This window comes from Pundamilia nyererei, unplaced genomic scaffold (genome assembly GCF_000239375.1).
Source record: "Pundamilia nyererei isolate P.nyererei 1_Seehausen unplaced genomic scaffold, PunNye1.0 scaffold00002, whole genome shotgun sequence".
Lineage (NCBI taxonomy): Eukaryota > Metazoa > Chordata > Actinopteri > Cichliformes > Cichlidae > Pundamilia > Pundamilia nyererei.
Window position 1 is genome coordinate 8,773,949 of NW_005187403.1, and position 27,251 is coordinate 8,801,199.

The 27,251-nt window shown below is 38.8% G+C and overlaps 1 protein-coding gene across 2 annotated transcripts in view; it reads left to right on the top strand.

The window, feature by feature from the left end:
* The window catches only part of eng (endoglin), a 42,375-nt gene that overhangs the window by 7,298 nt on the left and 7,826 nt on the right, over window positions 1-27,251 (top strand). For both annotated transcript variants that reach the window (XM_005720437.1, XM_005720438.1), the window contains exons 3-8: window positions 11,133-11,275; window positions 18,702-18,815; window positions 23,961-24,150; window positions 26,349-26,517; window positions 26,601-26,706; window positions 26,869-27,070. In XM_005720437.1, the coding sequence (XP_005720494.1) occupies window positions 11,133-11,275; window positions 18,702-18,815; window positions 23,961-24,150; window positions 26,349-26,517; window positions 26,601-26,706; window positions 26,869-27,070 (924 nt within the window). The remainder of the gene's footprint in view (window positions 1-11,132; window positions 11,276-18,701; window positions 18,816-23,960; window positions 24,151-26,348; window positions 26,518-26,600; window positions 26,707-26,868; window positions 27,071-27,251) is intronic.

The window sequence follows — 27,251 nt, forward strand, 5'->3', positions numbered from 1 at the left end:
CAAAAAAAAAAATCTCTTTTATTAGTGTTTCTGTCGATAAAAGATAAAAGCTATATGAGGTCTCGGTTTAAATTCTGCTCAGTGTTTCCCAGTGTATCGTTGAATATGGGTATTTAGAAGGCAGGATACAAACACGGACACATTTCCAGGTGGGATCGGATTTATAAAAGGAACATGCGATCCAGGTGTGTGTTCACGTGTTTTATAAATCTCACTTTTTTTGTGTGCGGCCATTATTGGCTTTCATGCTCATGTACTTGTAGTATTGATCTTTAGCGCTCTTTTATAGATGAGACCTCTAATATGGACTGAACACACCTGTGATTGGCTAAAGCTTTTTTACTTCCATCTCAGACCACCTGAATTACAATATGTTGCCCCCAAGGTTATTATGGATTTTTTTTTTCATCAAATGATGCCCAAAACATGTTTCCTGTCCCAGGTTTAATCTGACACAGTTTATGAAACACAGGTGATGCAGTGTTAATGTTAATTTCAGAGAGGTATTGTCTGTGCTTTCAAAAGATTTGGCTCTCTTTACCAGGCAAAGCCAGAAAGAGCTTTTTTTAAGTAAAGAAGTGAATCAATGATCTTCTGAATAGCAGCAGCTCATCATTAAAGAGAACAAGTAGCTGCGGCAATAATGCTACAGCAGGATGAGCAGGATGGACAGAGAAGAGCGGCTCTGCTTAAACAGAATTTGTAAATGATAATGTTTACTGAGAAAAGTATTTTTGGAACACTGCAGAGGAGATGGACATGGAATCTCAGCCTCCTGCATTAACCTCGCCACAGATGAGAATGACTCTTGTAGCCATGGTAACCTTACACAAAGATCCTTAGGAGATATAAAAATGAAAAATTGAGAAATTAGATAAAAAAGAAATCAATAAGGTCTTCAATTTTTATTGACAGAAATTATACAAAAACCTAATGAAAATCCATCCGCCTTTTTCTGTTGATCCAATTTATGGTTGCAGCAGGGGCGGGGCCTGGAGCCTGCACCAGCTATCATAGAGTGAGAGCCAGGGTACATCCTGGACAGGTTGCCAGCCTGTTGCAAGGCTAACACATAAAGACAACTATTTAGATCCATGGCCAAACCACTGCACCCATGTGCTGACCTCTAATAACAAAAATCAGTTGTCAAAAATTTGAATGACGTTATTTGAAATTCATATCAGGGCTAAATGTATCACTGGACAAGAAAAAACTGCACACTGTTTCAAAACACAAACAAACCAAAAATGTGAAACACGGTTCATGTTGCAGCTGTGCTGTATCTCGCCCTTATATTATATAAATGAAACCATCTTCTTCTTAATGGCTCTGCAAGTTTCCTTCACTACTGAAACCTGAGTGCAGCATCATCATATAAATTTAAGATACCGGCACTTAGCCGTGTCCTGAACATCATTATTATGTGACTGCAAGGTCTCATGCCCTCTGGCCCAATGTTTTTCATTATGGAGCTGTATGAGCACTGAATGCCTCATTAGTGCTGGGCGAGATAAATGCCCAGTCAGCATGGCGACCACTTGTACCCATGTCAACATGCCTGCTGTCTGTGAAGATAAGGCATGGTGTTATGTATTCTTATCTTGTGGTCTGTCTGCCACAGTCACCCTTGGTCTGCACAAATGCAGGAAATGCACCTGCATAGTATTACTTGATTTAGTGGATGAACTATTGGCGGGTCATCTGACTCACCCTATGACTTCAAGTCAGAGGTGCCAACTCACAGTAGGGTTATGTGGTCTGTCCTTGCTTAGCAAAATCTTAGACGGGTATCTTTAATTAATGCTTTTGCAGGTCAGAGTTCAAAATTTCTTGACAGAACAGCTTGACAAAAATATGCTCAGTTGAAAAGCTTTCAAATATTTTGTGTCACGTTACAGCGCGAGTATAGAGCTGTTGCTCGGAAACCTTTTGGTTTGAATTAACTTTCAGCAAACATAAACTGTGGAATCTTTAGCTCACATGTATTTTAGATGTTAGCGTACAATTTACTTGTACACGGTGCTTTCCTAAACAGGAAATATGGGCTTTCTCAGTACTGATTTCTAATGGTGCACAATGTGCAGTCGAGTGCTTTAAAATGGCAGGGCCTCTTGATTCAAGCACTGGGTGGGTAGTTTTCCTGTTGATTCAGGTGCCAAACCAGTCAATCTGTATTTAAAGAGCTGAAATTTCTCTGTGATGTCTGGCTGTGCGTGTGTTTTTTCCTAGCGTGTGTGTGTTTGATGTGATGAGAGAGAGCCCTCGCTGGATTTGGACGCTCGATATTTCATTTGCTTGTATTTCTGTGATATGTCAGAAAGCAGAATATGTGACTCGAAGAGAAAGCTTTGAGACATCTGACAGATTATTTTAATCTGCTCATACAGTGTTACTACAACAAATCCAACAGTCAAACTTGGGGTACTTAATAATCTTTTCCCTGCTGCAGGGAATAAAGTTACACTTGTCAAATAACAAGTGCCGGAGTCCAGACACTTCCATTAGTTAAACAGTGAAATGAAATCACAAAACTTGAAGCTATCTCATAGATCTCTTTTTGAGATGATTCAAAACCCTTTGAGGCCCACTGAAGTCGTTTGTGTGACCACATATATTTAAATATCTCTTCATGGAAATAAAAAGACACTATTCATTTTGTGTTTGCAGAATATCACTTCCAGTTTGAGAGCCTCTCCGGTCCCGTATAGTGCACTATGGTGGCTCTCAATCCATAGATCATGAATCGTACCCTTGACCCTCCCTCACTTAGAATATCTTAAGAAAATATCAGAGCCTTCATTAATATGCAGTCTTCATGTTGGAAAGTATTAATATTTACTGGCAAAACTCAGTCAAGAAAAACAGGCTAATCTCTATTGGTTCTACACGAAGCATATGTTGTGCAAAGCTACATCAATCTTGAATGATTAGGAGCAGCTACTGTGCAATGAATCTCTCAACGCTTCAGCCTGTTTTGGTTGCACGCAGTTAGCATGAAACTTGCTAAATTAGTCTGTCTATCCACCAATTAACACTTAGATGATTAATTGTGTTTTGCCAGTGCTCTTTTGGTGTAGAGGAGAGAAATCTAATGAAACAAGTGGATAGAAAAGAAACACTTTACCCGTTAACCATCTGCAGTATAATACATTACCGAGAGAAAATGTGAGCATCGACATAAAAATTATGCTTTTTACGTGTGTCACTGAGCTAATCAGCAGTAGTGGCTAAATATTAGCAACAGACAGGGTATAAAGTTGCGTGTGTGTGTGTGTGGTGAACATCGCCACTGGTTTACGACAATGATGAGACGACGGACGAATGGCTCCCAGAGGTGTAAACAGAGCTAGTGTGAAGACAGGCTGTCTCCAGACCTGCTATCACATCCGTAATTCCTGCCCCAGCAAATAGTGGAAGCAGGACTTCGAGGACTTGCTATCAAGCTAACAAGACTAATCAGCATTTTTTTTTTCTTTTTTGGATAAAATATCAGACTTAGAAGAGGGAGGTGAGATGGTCAGGAAGCTTGTGTGTTGCATGGAGTGTGTACTGTGTAGTATGCAGGGGTGAGAGGCCAGGGGACAGTGCAGGCCCCTGCAGAGCACTGATAAGAGCTTGTTTACCTTCCTGTGGATGGTCAGGCCTCAATCTGCAGTCGCGGAAGCGCCAGGACAATAGGTGTGTGTGTGGTTGTGTGTGTGTGTGTGGAATCAAGAGAGAAACTTGAGCTAGCCTTGAAGCTCCCCTTTCCCTCTCTGACTAACTAGGGTAAGACTGCTGACCCTCCCTCCACATTCCCCGTCACGACTCTGTCGCCCGACCCTGGACACAAACAGTTTACTTGACCCCAAGGGACCATGGGAGACAGCTGGTCTTGATGTTGTTTGCTGTCAGGGTTTCCCCCTCCTGTTTTTTTTTCTCCCTTTCCTCTCTCCTTCCTTTCTTTCTCTTTCTCTCTCGCTTTTAAACCATCCTACTGCAAGTTTTGCAAGCCTTCGTTTTGCATACACTCCAGGCAAGTAGCTCCATTTTTCCACAGAGACTCACAATGAGGGTGTGCGTGAAAGATCGGGCATGAAATCAAGCCTGCCTGCTTGCTTTCCTGAGGTGAATGAAAAGGCAGCAAGTTATTGAACAGCAAGTACTCAGTGCTTTGAATCAAAATCAGCATTTAGTTAGGGTGTGATGGAACTTTTTAAATTCAAGGACTCGCTGGTGGCTGTCAGCATTCTGCACGGTGGGGTTGCTTCAAGTTAACGAAACGCACAAACAGTCCTGGGCTTTTGAGATCTTTAAGAACGCCTTAAAACATCACGTCAAACTACCCAAATCGCGCATGTTTGTGGCGAATAATGCAACTAAATAATTATTTGTGTGTGCTGACTATGTGCAACATCAGTCTCTGCAAAACCAAAACTGTTTGAATATACCAAGCACGGTTTCTCTGGGGTTCATTACATCAAGGGCGCTTTCCCATAAAAGAGATGTTGTATTTGCTGTTCATAGGCTTCTAGTCTTCTTTAATGTTATTGCTCCCATTACCGGAGTCAGCTTTAGTCCTTTTTATTTTTGCTGACCAATGACATGCTGACACCCTAGAATATATTCAAAATGAGAAGCTGACTGAAAAGTGAACTTTACTTTTTGCATATATGTGCTTCTCCTTCTCCTGGCAGTTATAGACAGTCTGGAGACATAGTGAATAATTTCTAGGATTTGTGATGTGAGCAAGAGAGTTATACTGAAATGCACTGTGTGCACATAAGTAATGATTACCTAACATATTCTTATAAAAAAAAGGTCAAATACATTATAGAGAGGTGTTACGTTATAGTACTGGTAGTACCGAAAGCACAGAGTTCCACATATCCCCATTCAGCCTATCAAATGCTAGCGCCAGTGCACAGGTGCCCGTATTATACTATTTCCTAGCATTTGTAATAACTTGATAACCTTGGGAACACTCAGCTTGTTCTTTTGTGGATTCACAAACACTTACTTGACGCTGGTAGCATATTGTGTGTTGACTAGACAGTATATGTTTTAAATTTTTGTAGAGAAGATTTGCTTCCCATGAACGTGTTACAACAAATTTTACACAAATGTAAAAGGAACAGATTTGAGTTTGAACACAGATCAAGTTAGGATATCAGCAATGTGTAGGGTACCTTTGATCTTAATAATGATAAATCACCTCCAAGTCTCCAAGCACAGCCTCTGGCCTCAGTTCAGCTACACTGCACTCTTCATAATTATGTGGCTCCCTCCTGGACAGTGATACTTCATTTGAGAGGTTCAGGTTGGCATCTCGTATTAATTACATTTTTCCAAAGTGTTTTAATTTAAATCTGGAAACAATGTGGAAGAACACTTTGGTGCACACGTGGATAATGTGTTTAGTGGGGTGTTGCTGGTCAGTCAAGCTGCAGTCTAAAAATATTAAAATTAGCATAATGTAATTAATACATAAAAAAATAAGATGTCACACATTTCTCATCCTGAGGTCTAGACCAGACAAATCTGTGCTCTGTTTTGCGAGGCTTACTTTCTGACTCAGTCAGGTGATACTTTCGTAAAATGCTAGCATTAGCATGATAACATTTTTACATAAAGAACCCGACCTGACCTCACTGCTAACTGAAACAAGCGTGACAAAATAAAATGTAGCTTGCTGAGCTAAGCATAATAAAGTATGGCCATTTATTGAATGAGCACTTGAGTACCAGTGTTGTTCACATTAATCAGATATTTTTATCCCTGTATTATCTCGTCTTGATATCTATGCAGTGTTTTACACTGCAGGGGTAGCCTGGGGATGGAATAGGGAACTATTTGTATATGTGTTTTATGGTGTGTATGTGTTTGTGGTGAGATGAGAAGGTGGGTTTTGTCAAAACATGTGCATTTGATATTGTTACCTGCTTAGGGATTAGCTAGTAGCTACAGCGCTGTGCAAAGGTCTTGAGCCACACTTCATTACTTTATATTTTTACAGGAACATAGGAAATACAGTAGGTGCAGCAATGTATTGAAACTTGTGCAGACTTAAATGGGAATACAGTATATAAGGCAAAAACATAGTTAGTACAATCCTAATAAGCTTGGAAATCTATATTTTCTAAGACAGCTTTTATTTTTCAAGAAAATCTGAACTGAATAAAGTCAAGCTTTATTGCCATTTCTTCTGTCTTCAGGGGTACTTCTGCAGGCTTCTTGAAGGACACTCAGAGGTCTTCTTTGAATGTTGGCTGCCTTTTATTCTGTTCTCCGTCAAGATGATCCCACACTGCTTAAATAATGTTGAGGTCAGGGCTCTGGGGAGATCAGTGCACGACTGATACTGTTCCATTGTGTGCTGTTCTATTCAGGTATCATTTTGCTGCATTGCTAGTGTGTTTTTCAGGCCATGATGAAAAATGCATACATTGTCAGTTGTGTGGTTTCCAGCTGGTATTGCATGGTCAATCTAGCGTCATTTTTCTGTGTTTGTAATTCAGTCAGTTTTAACAAGATGCCCAACACCACTGGCAGAATGAAGCGGCAAACAATGACAGCACCTTCACTGTGTTTCAGAGACACTCACTGTTGTACCTCTTTCCTGACCTCCTCCATACATATGGATGATGATTTGAACCAGAATTTTAAAATATCAATTCATCACTCTATAAGAACTGTTGCCACTGATTTTCAGTCCAGTTCTTGTGTAATTTGGCATTCATCAGCCTTTTCTGACCATTTCACTTCTTCAAGAATGGCCGCTTGACAGTCAGCCTTCCACTGACACCATTTCTGATGAGGCTCCAGTGAACAGTAAATGGATCAACTAAGGGCCCAGATGCAGGTCCTGTGTAAAGTTGTGTTGTCTCTGTCAATTTCTGTAACTAAAGAAGTGTTTTTGCAACACGCTGATACTAACAAAGGGCCTAAAAATACAATTTAAAGTTGGTTCTTTGATAAGTTGTCTGTTATGTGTGACCACAACGCTGGTTCATCCCTCAAGATTGTCCCTTTTTGAAGTTTGAACAATTCATAGATGGGTGTTAAGTAGCTTAACAAAAAAATACTTAAAAAAACCAAAATAATCATTCCTATTGAAATGGTAAAGTACAAGGATGAAAGTGAGTTAGAAGCAGCCAGTGTCCAAAAAGAAAATAAAGTTTGAAAGGTCTACAAAAAAACCCTAGAGAACTACTGCTGAAGACCTCAAATCTGTCTCCTTGGAATACAAAAAAATGAGGGGTGGGTCAGGACTTTCACACAGTACTTCAAATCTGATAGACTGCACTCTACTCATTGAGTTCAATATTTGTATGCATAATTGCTAACAAATAAATAAATAAAGTAGAGCTATGAAGCAGAACATAGTTGATGTCAAGCTGATCCTCAGATTTCCTAAAATGGGCACAGTGTTGATGCTGGATTAATGGTCCCATGCACAATTGAACATGTGGAAAACGGATGTCTGTCATTTTCTGAGTCCGTCTCCCATCCTCTGGTAGAATGCCCTGAAGGTTAAGAAAGCAAGAGCAGATAGAACCTGGACACGCAAAGGGACCAGATGGCCCCCCCCCCCCCTCAGACAAGTGTGTCATGCAGTATGGTTTTCATCAGTCACAGATATCGGCTTAATCCGCAAATATGAACCTTGTCCAAAGTCTCTTTTACAAACAGCAAATTGACAATTATTGATTTTGACTACAGACTTGGTTTTATTTTATAAGCTTTCAATCGGTTTGCTACGATTGGGTTTCATCGGTCTCCCGTTGAATAAAACTGTCTTCACATCTGTTTTCATAAGAGATGGATTTCTAAGTAGCCTGTTTAGGTCTATAAAATAACAGACATGACATATACAACTACTGAAAAGGAAAGGAATAAAGATTAAAGAAGGCTTTAAGATCAAATCTTATTTCATGAATTGGGGGTATTTTCTGTCTTCAATTATGTTTTCTATTTATATCTACCCCTGATACCTAACATCTAAATAGAAAATCAGCAGCATCCATAAACACGTCTTCTCATGGAATGGAAAATGGAGGCGACTGATATAAGTAGATAAAGAGGACAGCGAATGAAATAGTTCTTCTATACCTCATTTACCAGCAGACCGCTTAGCGAGGCCATTGGCATTTCCGGGGGCAAGAGGGCAAAATGAATGTTCTTCATATCCGATGGTGACTCGTAAAAAAAGGAGGCTGGTGACACAAGCATGCACAAGCACGCAAACATACACGCACATTCTTGTGTGGTCAGTGTGATTTATACCCAGAGCTCTTGGGCAACAGTCATGGGCCGTTGACTCTATGACAGCAGAACAAGAGAGAAATAACTTTAGGGTTGTGGTTATTGAGCAACAAACATTAACACAGAAGAGCAGAATAACAGGAAGCCAGCCTTGACCTCTGGGGTGAGAGGCAGAGGGAAAAAAAAGAGAACGCAAAGTATGGATGGTTCCCCATCTGGATTTTCAGGAAAACTTTTAGTTTGATGCTGAGCAGACTGAGGAACAGCGAAGATGACGATTTACAAATGATACAGGCCTTCCAAGTCCCTCAATTTGTGCCAAATATGTTCCTAACTTCATGGAATAATGAGACGACTTGTTCCACAATCTAAGAGGGAAAAAAACACCACGTGGAACATAAAAAGATGCATCACTTCCACAGTGCACAAAAGTGATGCGATAACAATGATGTAACTGAGTTTAAATTAAAAGCAGCCTATTTTCATCAGGGATATCTTAGGTCACAGGTAATGTGAGGAGAAAAAAAACATGTGAATTTACCAATTGAATACCCCCCCCCCCAAAAAAAAAGAAAAAGCACAAAAAAGCAGCCCATTAAAGGAGACAAAGAGCTGATTATGTAACATGCTCTTGCTCCCACTATCTTGCCGTTGTTTGTTGCATTCATCCATTTCTGTCCCATTTTTATCACAATCTCTGGCCACTCTCGCCCACCAGCAGTGATGACATTGCCTCAAACAAGGCCGCTGATTAGTGCCACTTCTAAATAAGGCACATCCGGTTAGCCTTCCAATCTTCGTAATGTATCCATTAACCCCTTCCACCCTATTCTCCTGTCTCTGTCTCGCTTGCCTCACTCCAGATCTCCTCTGTGATGAATTGTGGCCTGCTAGGTAAACAGACCAAATGCATCATAAAAGCCAGTGGAGCGCAGTGTTATGCAGCATTTGCTTAGTAAATTCGTCGCTTCTGTCATGATACCACGCTCGCTCACTTATGTGCTTCGGTGCCAGCTGCTTTGAGGGTGATTGAGGCATGAATAGTGGATGTTTCGGCATATGTTGCGTATATTCATCACACAATGGATATGCTTATCTTATTTTTGAGTGTAGATCAGTTCTGACTGATTTAATGAAAGCTCATTCCATGTGCAGGTGGGCTAAGGAAGACTCTGTAAGGAGTAAATCCAAACTAGTGACTGTGTCAGCCATGATGTGGCTGTGACTAGTGCCAGAAAACTTCTAGAATAACCCACTTAAACTCTGTCATCTATAGTCAGCGAACGGTGAGCGATGGGCAAGGAAAGCGATCTCTAATTGAGCTGGAAAAAGCCTCTGACCTTTTTTCTTGAGGAAAGAGGAAGTTTGTTGGAGAATATTTTGTCCCTGGCAACTTTATACAGGTTAGAATAAGCATGCGTGCACACATATTCATTCTAGTCTAGCACAATAGATCTCTGGCACACAGACACGCATACACAGTCCAGGTCAAATACCAGGCATTTATACCCACCCTCACCAGTGATCATACACCCTTGGCTGGATTAATTCAGCCTCCCAAGACTTGGATCCTCAGGTTAAACAGCAGTCTTCTAGCAGGGAGCAAAGTGAGCACGGTGATGAATGACTGCAGCCCCGTGTCCTGACACGTCTGATAAACGTGAACCAGCGGATCTGTTTTTAAACAATGTAGTCCTACCCACACATTTAACATCCATTCTCTGCGACCAGGGGAAAGCTTTCAAAATGATTAATAACAAATTTAGCCCTGTTCTGACAAGAAATCTGTAACATTGCTGGGTTTATCTTTCTTTTAAATAATAGCGTTTTGGCTTTCACACATGAAGGTTTTCTTTTGGTTTTTCTCCTGTTATGTCAAAATATGACAGGATTGTTACAGATGGATTCAAATTCTTGCAATAAGATATGAGACTAGAGAATACAGGGAGTTTCATATTAAGGTTGTGAGCAGTGTTGGTCAAGTTACTTGAAAAAAGTAATCAGTAACTAATTATTGATTACTTCCCCCAAAAAGTAATCCCGTTACTTTACTGATTACTTATTTTCAAAAGTAATTAATTACTTAGTTACTTAGTTACTTTTTAAAAACACGATTTACAACCTGAAGAGGTGATAAAGCGATAGATCTTTTAGCCCAATTCTACTTTTTCTACATAATCCATCATACAAAATGTAATCAAATGGAAAAGTCTCTTTTTAAAACTTGTTTTATTAGTTTTAATCTTTTAACTTCATGCATCAAGCAAATTTTTTTGTGTGTTTACACTCACTCTTTCAAATAGATGCAAGTAAAACACAGCAGAAAATAAATAAAATCAAAGACTAGTGGTCCTTTTGCTCTATTTTCACCTGTAAAGCAGGAGTGGGGTAGGCGGAGGTTTACGCTGGTGCAGGTGTGCCGCAGTGGTCAGTTGAAGAATCCGCGAGTTTCTCTGTGCTTGCTTGGAAGTTTAGGGGTTTTTTTTTCCCGCTGTAACAAGAAGTTTTCTTCCCACGCACGATGGACACTAATGTTTTTGTCACTTTTTATGGAATCAAACTTAAAGTAAGGTCAGTACTTCCACGCTTTAAACGCTGCACGCTCATACTCTCTCCCCTCGATATATGATCCATTGTTGATCTGCACACAGCTGTTGTCGCAAACGTCGCACTTGCTTATGTCACTGTCATGAGACATTCTCGCAAAAAATCACGGTTTTAGTAACGCAGCGTTCCTACGGGAAGTAACGGTAATCTAATTACCGTTTTTGCAATAGTTACAAGTAACGCGTTGCTGCCCATCTCTGGTTGTAAGCAATAAATTATTTACTGCAACTTAAAAACATGCTGCTGTTCATATTTAACTATTCTTACTTCATTTCTTTCAGCCACAAGTCAGACATGCACCCCGGTGATTTCAAAAGGTGAGAAAGGCAGTCCGTGGATCGTGAATGAGATTGGCTGTTGGACCAGTTTTGTCGGAGAGGACAAGGCAGAGGTTCACATCTTTAAACTGAACTTTAATAACCCGGTAAGCATGTCAAAGTTATTTGAGTCTATCTAAGTTAGATATAATAATCTGTAAAAATTGTCATCAAGTTAAAAAAAATCCAGTTTGACTGAGAGTGTTGTACACCGAGCTCGTCTGAACTAAATTATTTTTATGGAAAGAAGTAATAACCTGAAAAGTAGTGGTAAAATTCAAATAAAACTTTAGGTAAACATCACAATGTAGAAAGTTCAAATGTTTCACAATCAAACTGCTGCCATCTGTCAAGCACGGCTTAGTTGTCATTTAATCCCAAATTCCCCTGTGCGACAGACGTTATCGTCTGCTCATTCATCATACTTCTTAGCTGATGGAATAGTATGTCAGGTGCTGTCATGCTGAAAAGGAGAAAGCTCTGCACCTATGTTCACCTCACAGTTCACAGCATTCGTAAAATGAAATGTTTCATTCCACTGAACTATCATTACACTGAGTTTAATGATGCTCATTTACTTATTTATAGAGTTATCAGATGTTATGCAATGTGGGACAGTATTAAAGCTGAGTCAGTTTTAAAAACTGACCATACCCAGTAAAAAGAAGCACTGTGATTATGCACATTTAACTTTAAATATATCAGTTTTTTTGCATGATATTTTCTATGACGTATGATTTCAGCTGTATTAGAGCTAACAGCTAAATTCAATCGTAGATAGAAACAAAACACCACGAGAACTTTTGCAATCAACAGTCCAAAATTCAAAATAAATACTTGAACTAAAACTTGCACAAAATCAAAACCCCTTTTATACAGTATGTGAGTAATCACCAGTTCAACCAATCTCCACAATATGCAGAACTACACTCATCAAAAGCACCAGCAAACACCCTCCTTTCCCTTTCTTGCGCCATCTCTAAACCTTGGTGAAACTAGCAAAATATCAGACAGCTTGTTGCAATTTTTGGCCTTGAAGTAAATGGAAGATTGTGTAACGGCAGAGCTTGTTTTAGGGACGAAGCCCTCATTGTTAGCAGTTGACCTTTAGTTTCTAATCAATAGGCTTCAGCAAGATTTACAAAGCTTATAATGATGGCAGTGCAGTTATTTCTCAGTACCTTGACAAAAATTAATTCTCAGAGTTCAGCACTTTACTGATTATGTCACAGTAATTATGCAGTTTTTACTTCTTGTCTATAACTTTTTGGGCTTTTCGATGTTGTGACGGGGGCTTTCAGAGACCAGCGCGAACGATGAATGTTCCTTATTCATTTCTAAAAATATCAATGCTACATTTGAGCATGTTCTTCTAACCAAGTGAAGCATCCAAAAAAACACCTCAGTGTTCGAACACATCGTTTGACACCAGCAAGAAATAAAACTGGCATAGGATGGAGCATATAATTTACACACTTGATATAGTTTGACAGATATGATTTTATTCAGTTTAATGTGTTCAAATTAATGAATAACAGTGTTAAAAGCACTGCATAGACCATTAAACACTCCTCTTCTTTATGTAAATTAATGACCTGTGAATAAAAAGAAAATACATAATGACTTAATTATGAAGGAAATATGTTAAAGTATTCCTTTTTAAAAAAAATGTAAAACAGTCTGTGTGCTTTACTGTATCAGACATTATGCTGTGGTGAGGTAAATAAGTGCAGCTTCAAAAGAGTTTTATTCCTTTTAAAGGCACATTTTCAGCTGGATGGGAAAGGATGAAGGATATATTTTAGTATTCAAATTAGAAAAAGAACAGGTGTAATTGTATGAATTAATGATGGCTGAGCTCCTTTAGAACTTGGGTAATGTGCATACGTGTTCACAGTGCCTTGCCTTAAAATGGATGGATGTTATTGTTTAGTTGTCAAACCTGCGGCTTTCCTTCTGTGACAACTCATAATGTCGTTGTAACGCAGAGATGTAAAGACCTTGTATTACCGCGGAAGCACTAGCTGGTAGTCGGGCCGTACGCGTGTCTTAGTGCAGTTGAACATAATCCACAAAGTCCGCTTGTAGTCGAAAAACAAACAGGCAAACATTTATTTCCACAGTTTGAAATACAGTGATCCATTTCTGAGTAAACTAAGAGATGATTAGACCTTTATCCTATACACCTTGAGTTAGCAAAGATGCACTGCTACCTGTCTTATGTAAAGTCTTGATAAGGAACAGCTTTTGTAGGTTGGAAAATCTGTCATGTGATCTGGGATCTTACTGCTGATGTGTGTCAGGCATGAAAACAAAACTGTAGGCTAAAAAGGTCCTATGGGGTATCAATGTGTGGAACCTGGCATTTTATGAGAGACACTTAAGGCTAAAGATAATAGTGTATCTGGTATGTTTTTAAAAAAATGCACATTTTACCGTATTTGGTCAACATTGTGCGCAGACTTTCCCTGACTCTGAATAAATAAGCTTTTAAACATCTTCCCACATTACAAAACATAAACACACTCATTTCCCAACTTTATCAGCCTGATAACTAGCTAACCATTAACAGATGCCAGATGTGACAGAAACGCAGCTTTTTTCAACCCCTTTTAAAAGCCACATTGTTCAATTTTGGTCTGTGTTTAAAGAATTCATTTTCCAGCTAAACAAACATATGCAGTAATTGCTGATAGGGTATTGGGATGTTTTGATTTTCAAACTTTTTGCTTCAGGGAATGTCAGTGAAAAGTAATTCTAGAAAAGTTCTAATCTATATGTTGTTATTGTTCGGCCAGACTCCATTTTTCACTGTCCAACATTGTCGGTCAGCTCGCATTAGTCATTTCTTTATCAGTGTCCTTTGTTTGTTTGCTTGCTTCTGCTGTTTGTTTTCACTTAGACTATGTAGTATTTTTGCACAACTTCTGTTAAGCAAATGCTATTTATTGATCATCCCGTTTTATTTTTCACTGTATTGGTTTTTCGCCGTCATCTGGCAGAGATTATGAGAATGGAAAAGCAGATGTGTGCAGCCTCGCTAAGACATTGTCACAGGATGGTGAAATACAATCCCTGCCTGCCCATCCATCAGCTCCAGAATTAATAAAAGCCTCAAGGTCCTTTCCTTTAACCTCTCCCAGGAAAGCCATTGAGAATCCTGTCATCCTTTAGCAGAAACGTTTACCAGCAAGCTAAACTGATTCAATTTGATTTCCACTGGAAAATGTTGATATATATGATATACAAAGAATCATTAACACAAGCGTCCTTAAGAATGAAGCTTGGTTACCTCACATATGGTTTTGTGCCTTTCTTTGCTTCGAGTAATGCTGCTAACATTGTGCAAGCACATCATTGTCTTTGTCTCAAAGACACAGTTACTGCTGCAAATGTCGTCAGGTCTTTAGTCTCATTTAATGGACTGTAAATCAGAAGAAAATGCAGTTTGATGACAAAACAGATTTAAAGCATATTAGAAAGGAAATGGTTCTCGGTCTTTTTATTAGGCCCGAAGAGTAAAATTAGGCACATTATGTTCTGTGGGAGAGGAAGAAAAGTTAATTGCGAAAAGTTCTAAGTGTAGTTTGTGGAAAGAATGGCGCAAGCTCTCTGATTTAAAAAAAAGGTGAACTCTGTTTGAGACTGGTGAGAGTTCACAAAAGGAATTTGGTCTGCAATCTGTGTGATCCACTCAACACTGTGCATAATTGGCATATCCTGGTCTCTTGATGGGACCACGAGTGGACGTTTTATCATATCAAAAAGCAAGAAAAAAGTGGACATGTGACCTCTTAACACATACCCCTTATCTGCTTTTGGCTGTCTGTTTATATAAAAAACAACTGTTCTTGTAAACAAAAAGAAAGGGGAACATATTCATCTTATGCCAGACTGTCCAGTCAAAAGGGAGGTTTGCTCTTGGATCCTCTTTTCTTTGTCCTCCAAATTGTCTTATCACCTTCTTCCCCATTCCTTTATTTTCATACTGATTTACAACCTGCCAGGAACAGTTGACTGTCACAGTTTGACCCCACAGAGAATTATAGAGGGAGCATCAAGGGGGTACACAGTCAGAGAGAATTCACTGGGAGGAGCTGCTTGTACAGGACTCATTGATGTCACACAGAGGCTTGGATAGTCAGGCTCTTGGCACAAGGCCGAGACGAGACCAGGAGAGACAATTCAAGCCAAGGGAGAGAGTCAAAAGAATAACTGGAAACTGCATCAGCAAAGGCCCTTCAAAAAATGCTCTGAAGAAAAGAAAAAAAAACTGAAAAGGAAAACAATTGTATCTTGAAAGCACAGGAACAAAAGCAGCAAAGGTGAGTGATCAGGGTCAGAGTTCAAAAGGAAAGAAAGAAAGTCACAAAAGGATGACGGGAAGTTAGACAGAAAGCTCATTAGAAAGGGGTATTTAAGGAAAACACCGCCGAGAGTTATCTCTGTATGAAGCACAATGAAGTCAGGAGGAAATGCCGTTCATTCATTTGCTCTACGCACATGCAACACAACAAGTGAGGCACAAACTAAATGTTACAAAAGAACCTCAGACCTCTCCAAGGTTAGTCTGTCTTCAGGGCAATCTAGCTGTATTCTTTTTCTTTTTTTTAAATTTAATAATATATACCGTGCACAGAAGATGGAATCAAAAATGTGATTTCCTGTGGCTCACCTTGCCACATTCACACAGTATTGCACATGTTATGCATTTATAGAGACTGACACATGGAAATCATATACAGCAGTAGCTGTATTTGGCCACCTTCTGCACTGTTGCAGACAACTAGCATTATACGGTATGCTAATATGTTAGCCAATTATTTTTCAACACCCTTTGCAGGATTTTTTTTCGGCCTGTGATTTGATCTTATAGCCCCTGTCTTATTCACTGATATCTGAGTTTCCTGTGGGCTATCACAGGAATTTTAAATTCCCCAACTTGTAGAACTGGGTCTATCTTTACATTCAAAGTGAGTGTCATGCTATTATGATGGGCAGAGCAGCATTTGAGTACTTGGATATCTAACAGCTTTAGACACTGTGTTCCAGGTTCTTGTGGTAAGTTATTATTTTCATGCCAAACCCTCTGCCTGTAGCGAACATGTTTCTTTTATAAGTAGTCCTAACCACTGATCTATTCAGATAAATTCCACTGTATCTTCACCTGGGACTGCAGTCACCCCTTTTAGACATTTTTCCTTTCAAACTGGGGACTAAAACCATTTATAAGATGCAGAAGTCATTAAGCACAAGCCTGCATGTACTAGACACCGGTTAAAGCTTGTGTCTCACTGTGTGTGTATATCAGTGATCCTTCTGTCCATAGCACTCAGCGTGCAAGGCTGTCTTTGAAATTCATCTGTGTTTGGTTTATAGGCAATTTGTCCATGGTCTCCTTAGACTTAATTTGCTCTGCTCTGTATGCGCCTGAAAATTTCCATAGCTTCAACCTGAGCTCATCACAATTCTCTTGGATCACACTCTGGCAACATCAGGTATCAAGTAAATGAATTTGATATGAGGGCGTCTTACTGTTTCCCCAGCAAGCTCATTGTCTCACTAACAGGTTCTGTCTGAAAACAATCTGCCTTCAAATACACACAATATAACAGAATAAAGCATTTGGTGTCAAGAAAAAGTTGTGAATGTTAACCTCCCATAAAAGCCTCACATTGGAGCAATACTTCCAAGTTTTTTCCCCCCTTCTTCTTCTTCTTTTTTAAAGCTGTTGTTCATTTCTAATGCACTGAGTCATAAAATTGAGCTGATTACAAATCCATGACTCTTTCACTTTTCTAAACCTAATTATCTTGGGTCTCTTGCGGAAGTAAAAAGACCTGGGATTCATTGGAATTAAGTCTGTCGAAAAAATAAAAAGTCTTTAAACCCAGACTTATTATTCCACATTCAAAAGGTTTACTCACCACCACTTACATCCATAAATCTCTGCAGCACCAGCTTTGCCAAACGCATATGCGAAGCATAGTAATTAAGGCTGATTCATAGTGTGACTGGGGTGGTGATTAGCAAATCACATCACCATTATGTTACTGTGGTTAAAATATAGTTAATTGGATATTACATTATGTGTTGAATTATGTTAATGGTGTTTTATATGTAATATGCCTCATAACAACCACCAAGGTTAGCCATTGTTAAGGCAGCAGGTTGTGAATGAAACGAAGTAGATAAATTAATAATAAGACTGTACATAAGTAATTCTGACTACACCTTTAGGGATAGTTTTAATGCAACCAAGACACAGAGTATACATTACACAAATGCATCTAATTGCACATCTGGTAAATAATTAATTTTATAGCTTTACATGTTTTTTATTTCTCCTCCCTTGCATTGCATAGAAATGTAATAATAGAACCAAGCTACATTACCTCATAAATATCAGCGTCAGCTCAAAAGCAGGCATTTGAAGACTGTTTTTTTCTTGCCTGTTTTTGACTCTCTTCAAATGAGTGGTTGCACGTGTGTCTGGAGCGATCCACGTGTTGACATCTCATGGTTGCGAAAATAAGGAATAGTCACGTCCCCCCTGCTGAGATTACCTCCAGCATGGAAATTAAATCAAAGTTGTGCGGTATTAAATTGGGGTTGGAACTATTTTTGTGTGCTGCAAGTAAAATATCTCCCTCCTCTGTCAACTTGAGGCCTATTAATTTAATGACAGATAGGGAAGGTTGCAAATTGGTGAGCAGCTCTACCCAAGACCTTCAAAGTTTGAGCACTGTTGAATTGTGATTCAGTGCAAAATGACCATAATAATGTTGGTCTTTTTATTTGCTCTCTGAAGTTTCAGAACTTTTCATTCTTCATGTCACAGGTTAGAAAATGCTTAAATCGCATTTGTGATGTTTTTCATCTTAAGCCAGTGTAATAATGTTTGAATTTCAGGAAAATGCTACGTTTCAATTTTGCCTGTGCTAAAGGTTAATTCTTGTCATTTCATTACAGGATATTTTTCATTGTCTACATTAATTCATCCCCCCAAAAATGATGTAGCATAGCTGCTATGTATTCTGTTTTCCTTTCTTTTTTCATTCTGCTTTATGATAACACAATCAAAAATTATACAATGCGAGCCAGAAGCATTGCTTGAAGTGCTTTTCAAACATTTTAATGTTTTGATTTTATTTCTGAATTACGTGGCACATACACAACGTGGAAGGCTTTCCAGAAAACTTCTAATAGACAGTGCAGTAGTTCCCATATGGCTAAACATTGGGACTGAATATTTATAACACTTGATTGCTTTGTCTTTCGTATCAGTCCCAATCTTCCACCTGGAGATGTATACCACCTTCAGACATCATTTGCCTGCAACACTTTCTGAACCTGCAAACTATTTGGAAAGTTGTTAGCTTTCATATGTAAAGCAGTCTTTCCACTGTAAAAATAGACGCTGCGTTTAAAACTTCAGTCTGAACTTATATGAGTAGATCTTTAAAATAACAGCTGCATTGTGTGATTTTCTATTTTTATTCTTGTAATAATTTGTGTTTTTTTTCCTTTCAGGAAAATGCCATATTTCAAATTAACTTGACTGATGCAAAGCCAATGCACCTTATCCTCACATCTGCAGAAACAGCTTATGGTTTATGCTATCTCAACAGCGAGGTTCACTTGTATGTAAGTAATGCATCTTTGTTTTTCTGTACTACCGTGCGCACATGCAGTTTTTTGCTTTTCTTTTGAATGCACATTTGGGACTGAACCTGGAAATAAAATGCCACCTTTGGCCCACTTTTATTCAACCCTGATTACACATACTGCCTCAGCTGTAACATAAGGTTGTTAAAGAGTCACTAACTAATCATAAAAAAAGATCAGGTTGTGGGGATGCCACTACAAGTAGTTAGTTTTATCCGTAATGCATGATTTTCACATGTCTCCAGATGTGCTTGTCTATCGCCAGCTGTTTTCACACACAGTCAAGCTGACACAGCTGTGCAGCTCTGTGAGTCTGTTTGGAGAGACAGTAAACTATGTTGATTTTGCAGTGTTGATTCCCCAGTGGCCCCTCTGTAGTGAAATGTTACAAAAGAGCAAGCAGTTTTGTATTTTGTGTCTTTTACCCTCCACACTATAAAATCGTAAGAGAAGTTTTAGAGAGTATCGAGAAAGGCTGATGCTGATGGCACTGGCCATAAAATTAATGTTCCAATGAAACCGGAGATTCTGACTTTTATACACTGTTCTTAGATTATGTTTGTGGACTGAACCCAGGAAGAACTTGAAACTTTTATTCCATTGTGTGCTTAAGTGATAATGTCAGGGCAAAATGCTACAGTGGTAATTAAAAACATAAACCAGGATTTAAATAGCACTGAGATGGGCAAATAAATGAGATTGCCTCTAACTAGGCTATTATTTCTAAATATGTTATTGATGAAGCTCCTCATTGCTAAATGAAAAATGTTGCAGTATCTGTACATAAGGACCCTTATCCTCATGAGAAATTGTAATAACTGTGATTAAATCAATATTAAAACCATTAGGCATCTGATGCTGTTGAGGGCTATAGAAAGTATTTGGTTTTTAAAGTCACAGTGCAGCACTGTACAACTACACAATGATTGTAACACTTTGTGCTCCCAAAGGAAGGATGGAGGTGTTTTTCCTACCTTAGAGTAAACTGAATTTAGATTTGAAACATCCTCGGGAGATAGAATTACACTGAACATTTAATCGTCTTTATTTCTTTCCACAAACTTTGCCAATCTAGTTTAAAACATTTTTTCGCCTGGATTGTGTCACTGTTTTTGTCTTGAGAACAATTAACATTGGATTTTAAAAACAAACAAAAAAAAGGAAGAAAGAAAAAAGCTAAATCTCACTGTCCTTTTCGTGAAGTTAGTGTTTCGTATTTGTCGGATTTAAGAAGCCATGATACGCTTGAAAAACAATGAAATGTTTGGAGGAATGTCACCAATTACTGATATGCTGACAGCAGTGTGATAGCACATCCTGTATCATGTCCTGTCGAGAGCCTAGACAACATTGCCTGTGACTGCAGGATGTTTTTGTGGGATGAGCCATATCACTGGGGGATAATAGCGCTTTACTGCAGATTGCATTGTAAGAGAATCAGCATCTGGTCAGCATCTGAGAAAGTACGTCACCAGCTTGACAGCTTGGCTCAGTGTCACAGCTCTTGTTGACCTCCCATAGCTGACCCGAATACATGTGGCGACAGCAGCGTTTTATCTGTAACGTCTTGCAGCATTTTTTAACGATCTTACGTGACAGCTTGTTAGTTGAAAAAGCTTCTTTTTTTTTCTCTCCACCAGATTTCAAACAATTTGTAACAAACTTAACATAATTAAAATACTTATACAAACTGATAACATTTTATGGAGGAATGCCCAGCTTCTGACATGACACTATACAATTATTGCATGGAGTAACTGATGGGTAGTAGAAGAAGAAATTCCTGTAATCCTCAGCAAACAGAAAGGCTCATTTATTTCAAAAAGAAGGTTCCTTGATCGTTACTGGAAGAATTCGCAATAACAAACTGATATTACTGATACTAATGTGAGTTAAATTCCGCTGTAGTCATTAAAATGATTGCCATTGTTATTTCCTTTTTTCTTTCCATCCTGCCTTTGAGGCCTTCCCTGTCTGTCGTGACTAACTTGCCTTCTTTTATTTCTGTCGTTTCCCTTCACACTATTTTTGATCGCACGTCAATCAAATATTTATGTAGAAAGACTGATGACTCCCTCAGGCTTCCTCGGCTTTCACCAACCACCCCCCCCCCCCCCCTTTCCTTGTGACGCAAAAGCTTATTTTGGTCAGATGCTATGTTATGCCAAACATCTGTTGAATGTGTTCACCTCTAGTTGAAGGACCAATTGGCATGGTAGTTGTAGTAATGTGCTGAACAGTGAAAGAAACACTGATGACCGCCCAAAACGCATAAGAGCTGTTAATTTTAGAGTGTTCATTTAAAACTTCAATTGTAAAACTTCAGATACAGCTAACTGAAATATTCAGAGCAAGGCAAAAAGTTAATGTGAAATTGAAATTAGGGGTGGGTGGTATAAACGGTATACGGTAGAAATGATATAAATTTGGCCAAAGGTAGAGATTTTGACTACACCGCTCTACCGCGATAGCGCATATTGATGGTGTCATCAAGCTGTGCCTGTTTTGGTCGAAAACATTGCAGCGGCTGCAAACAACATCATCTGCAAATTATGCCGTGCCACAGTAATAGCAAAGAGATTAAGCACTTTTGGAATATGGGGAAAGCCAAAAACTGCGCTTCCTCCACATCTGTACCATTAATTCATTAATGCTGAATTCTCTCACAGATGCTCTATTACCATGTTGTTGCAGTATATTAATGACTAACCTCGTATTGTGGATGGATTATCTCAGTTGTTCTCCTGACTGAAGTTTGGTCCGTTTACAACACCCTTCCATGCAATTGCATTTGTCCCTAACCACCAGAAACCCTCACCTTAACTTTTATCGAGTGGAAAAAAGTTCGTCGTTCAGCTTCACTGTGCTAATGTTATGCTAACATAGCTGTGTCACTAGCGATCACGTAGGACATCATTATATACCCCCTAGTCCAACTTCAGTAACCCTACAAAAGTCACTGCTGTCTTCATTTATGTTGGAAGTGATAGCAGAGCTGTACATTAAAATTTTGTCAGAAATCTCTCAGTCAGAACATGCTATACCATGTTTAGGTAGAAACTAGTGAGCTAACTTCCTGCTAACTTTTAACTCTGTTGAATTTAATAAATTCTGTTTTCATGGATCCCTGGATGTTAAACTTAATTGTTACACCCGGTAAAGCAGCAACGCTGATCATTTTATTAAAGATGAAAGAATTTAGACAGTTTTTAACTCTCAGTGATGCCACAGTGTTCGTTTGACTTTGGGACCTGAAGCTGACGTTTTAGACCCAGATTACTCCGCGAGGCTCCTGACTACATTAGCCGTAATGCTCCAACAATCCATCAAGCAGTGCGCCTTCATAGCTTACCAAAGTCGTACTAAAACATTTTTTGACAGATTACTGCGCGCTGTGTGCTACGTAAAATTAGTTCGAGGTCAATAAGCACAACCAGAATTCATAGATAAGGGACACTGTCGATTTTTGAGAAAATTAAAGGATTTTAAGTGTGCCTTATATTGTGTAAAATACGTTATACAGAAGAAAATAATATATCGTGGTATATATCGTTACTGCACATGTATGGCGTTATTTTTGTGCCACTATTCTGAGCGCATGTAAAAAAAAGTTTTATAACCTTGATATGTAAAAATGTGCTCAAGAAATAACAATTAAAAAAAGAAACCATGGGCTCCAGGTTTATTTTGGGCTCAATCTTTAATGAATTTCTATCTAGGCTGAGTTGTTCTTCTCTACTTGAGTGCTCCAAGAGCTAAAGAAGAAAAAAAGCACTGCACCTCTTCAGTGCATTCAGTGCCACACAATGAATGGAGAACAGCTAATTTTGAAGAAATAGGTTATACCAATCCAATGACATCACTGGCCAAATAAAAGAAAATGTTATTTCAATTAGGGCTGGGCGATATGGCCTAAAATCCATATCATGGTATAATGTGAATCATGTGTATGGCGTTATTTTTGTGCCACTATTCTGAGCGCAAGTAAAAACAATTTGAGCGCACGTAAAAAAAAGTTTGCAGGTGCAAGTGTTGCATTTTGAGGAGAAATTTATTTTGAGCAAAGAAAAGCTAAATTTGAGTGAACAAAATTCATTGCTGCGTGCAAAAATGTATTTCAGTGTTTGCTATTATCCACACACACACACAATAGCAGCCCCTGTCGCTCAGTTTTTGCATTAGCGCTTGCTTGCAATGTGCTGCTTGCGCTCTCGAAATTTCTGCCCGTGCGCGTTCAACTCTTTCTGTGCACCGTTATATTTGTGCCACAAAGCCAGCCAATCACAGACTTGGATGCAAAAAAATCTGATTATAACCTATTTCTTCAAAATTAGCTGTTCTCCATTCATTGTGTGGCACTGAATGCACTGAAGAGGTGCAGTGCTTTTTTTTCTTCTTCAGCTCTTGGAGCACTCAAGTAGAGAAGAACAACTCAGCCTAGATAGAAATTCATTAAAGATTGAGCCCAAAATAAACCTGGAGCCCATGGTTTCTTTTTTTAATTGTTATTTATTGAGCACATTTTTACATATCAAGGTTATAAAAGCCTACTCTTAACAATCTTAGCAATCCCTATTCCTAAAGCCTTCCCCTACTTTCTTATTCATGCAAAACATAATATAAACTCCATTATTTCCCATTGGCCCAGACGAGGAAACAGCAGTGTCTAGTCGTTGGGATGGATGTATATATTTATACCTTGTATGGAGCCAGATTCCAGCCGACCGTGGTGACGCACAAAGCTAAAAAAGGTCCCATTTCCTGGCCCCACACAGGAAGCAAAGGAAAGACCTTGGCTCCAACAGGGTTGTGCAACTGGCCTCGTGGACACTTAACCATAATAAACATTTCTTTTTAACAGGGCCCTGCTAGGAGAATAGGGGGAAAGTTGGGTGTGGAGGGTAAGAAAAAGTATAATGAGATTGATGGCCAAATATGTTTGATCTAACTAATTCTAAGCAGACAAGAGGTAAATAAAAATACAGGCAAAGCTGACTTATACAGTTCTGTGTAATCATAGCAACGGGTAGTGGACATGCCTTTTAGGACCTGATTTTGCTCTGTGCTTTCTGAAAATTGCATTAAATGAAGGTAATGAATTTGTTTTTTGCCTTTTCTCTCCAGACAAACCAAAACTCCACAATTACACTACACAATGCCAAGGAACCAAGTTTTCAGAGAAATTTCCATTTGATACAAGGTTTACCCTCCGAAGAGGAGGAGCTGATCAAATGGGCAACAGAGACGTTTGGGGGTGTGACTTCATTCACTACTCTTAGTAATGTGGGTCATATCACATCAACAGGAACACAAGGTGAGAGACATTTGTGTAAAGGTGATTTTGGGTTAATTTTTTATTACAATCATCTTCTAAACCATCCATTTACTTGTAAGGCATGGAAATGTGCCATACACACATTATGAAATAAAGATGAAGATCTCTCTCTCTCTCCCATATGTATATATATATATATATATATATATATATATATATACATAGATACGTCAGATCACAGAAGAACAGCAAAAAGGTTTCTTATCTGTCTCTAAAATTGTGTTTTGAATGAACTTTGAAACTGTGTGGGTTTTTTGTATTTAGGATATGCTATCTGCATCTGTGTTTGGTCTAAAACAGCATGTTTGGATGCTGAAGAGAACAAAGTAATTACAGTCAGCACATCATGCAGCTCCAGCTTACATAACTCAGGAGAGAGTCTGCATTATAGTAATCAAGGCTGGATGCGGTGCTGTTTCTGGTGCTCTATAGAGAGCATTCATCACTAACCTTCTTTTATCTGAAGTATGCATAAAAACACTTTCTGATGAAATAACTGCAAAAAGCAATGTGTGCACCAAAAAGCTGTTTTGAGTCGAACATTTTCATAGGCAAGATTTCTATTACTGAATGTCATCTGTGCACTGATTTCCAATGCTTTTCATACACATTTGTAGGTGGACAAGCCAGAGGAATTAAAAGCAAAACAAACAGCTGCGACAGATTTTTTAAAAACATTTTATTTTGTTTTTTCTATAAAGCTGTATGCAACAAGCACAACATGTTAAAATCTTAAGTAGTCTGAGAAAATCTTGAGCTTGGCTAAAGTGTTGAGGACTAATCAACATATTTTTTTAGTGCTGACAAGATGTCATTACATATGGCAGAACATTTGGAAAGAGAAGCAATTGAGAAGTGACCATTGATGCTGAAGATGGAAGCACAAAACAACACAGATTCAAAGTGAACATTCACGGATGACTAAAAGCTGGACATTAGGAATATTATGGGATGTTACTGCCATCAGCAGTAGCAGCAGGATGCTCAGTGCAAGCACAATTATTTCCTAGCAAAGCCTCCTTAAGGCAGTCTGAGCCAACACAGAGCTCTTAGATGGATTTAAAAAGAAGTGAACAGTGGTGGGGCTGAAATAGCGACGGCTGCTTGTGCTCCATTCCTATTATAATTTTGAGTATTTTTAAGGATTTATGTTTGAATCTGTCTTCATGATTCAATGTCCTTCTCTGTGATTTCCAACATGTAATGTGTTACAGTACGAGGGAGCTCAGCTTCCCTTTCAAGCAGTGCTTTCTCTCATTGAAAATGCCGTATTTAAATTGTAAGCAAAAGGATGTTTTCAGCCTGCTTAGTTTTAGCTAATGTTGTAACTGAGTCATGCTTCACAAGGGCATGATAATTACTCAAGCAGTGGAACATTTTACATTTCTATTTTGTTGTATCATTTGGCCTTGCCTGCATTGGGGTGTTAGGTGCATTTGCGTAGGCCTTGTTGTAGGTGTTTGAAAAGTCTGTGCAATGACACACAACAATATGTTGCTGAGACGGGGGCTCGCCGAGTAGCAAGAGTAGAAAATGTGTGCATGTCCTTCGGGATTCGTCAATGTCAAATTTGAAATGTGATTTCAAATTCATGTCATGCTATTGCTTTTGCAGAAGACAAGTGTTAAGCAATGATAATGAAGCTACTTTTGAATTATAGTTAGAAGAGCTACAGACAAGATTTTAAGTAATTAGAAGAAGACTGCTCCAATCCTCTGTGCACATGGAGCAATGGCAGCCAGCTTGAATTTGACTTGGTCACAGATTGCAATAATTTGTAGCATTTAATAAAAGTGTGGGGAAAAGCAACCCTGTCCTATAGAATGAGCCATTTTTCCCCATGTGTTTTGGTTCCAAACACACATTAAGTATTCTTGGCACACACCGCTTGCCCATTAGTGTGATGATGCGGTGTCAGGAGCTGTGGGAAACGTATTTCAACCCACAATTCAGCCATAGTGTTCTAAAACTTTTGGAGCACTGTAGCAAGTTACACCTTTGAACCACCTGTGTGTATCTTCAAAACTGCTGCTGGAGTATGTTTAACAGCAGTAAATGATAGGTGTTAATGTTCCTCCCAAAGCAGGTTAGTCCTTGGTTAGAGATTAGCTCATCAGTGTCTTTCTTGAACCATTGGACGACCGATGATAGAAAGTAATTGTTTTATGGTTTTACAGGAACCAAGCCAGGCTCTCCAATCTGTACACTTGAAATTGAAGATCTCCTGGAGAAGCATTTCATGAAGATTCAATCAAATCCAATCAAATTTTGCTTCCCACAGCAGCAGGCCTCAAGTCCTGAAACTGAGCTTCATATTATAAACATCGCAGAGAATTCCAGCATTCGGTAAACCTTAATATAAAATGCTTTTTTTTTTAGCTATATTTACTGGCAAAATCTTTCTTGTGACATTTCATTTTTTATTGCAGCAATGTATCCCTGCACGTGCGTGCAAAGAAGCAGACCCGCGTGTTCATGAGGGGTCCTCAGGGCACCATGTGGACCTTCATCAATCCACAACACACTTCGTTTGCTGTAAGCATACATATTAAAGTCTCAAACTTCAAGAAGTATTTATGGCATGCACCATGTGTGAGATATTATTTATTAAGATCAAAAAGACTTCAGGTATTTAAGTTATCATGTCTACCTCTACATTGTTACTGATTTATCTTAACCTGTCCTCATTTTCTTCAGTCTAACAATGAAATAACGCTGAATCATGCCTCAGCCTCGCACAAAATACCCCCTGCGTTGACACTGACTAGTGATACTGCATCAGATGTGCAAAGGATGGCTTTGTACCATTTTAAAGTCCCTACTTTTGTCAGCTATACTGAATTGGAATTAAAAGAATCGAGGATTTCACTGGTTCTAAAGAAAAACGAGAGCCCAACAGGTAAGAGAATAAAATGAAAGCATTCTTCTTGTTTTATGTTGGAAGCTTTAGCAAAAATAGATTAGACTGAGTATTGCAAAATACAATAACCTCCCCAAAAAATACATGTTACCAAACCCAGAGACTGTACTGTATCAGTAGGATAATGACAGCAATAACAAATTAAATATTAACATTCTTG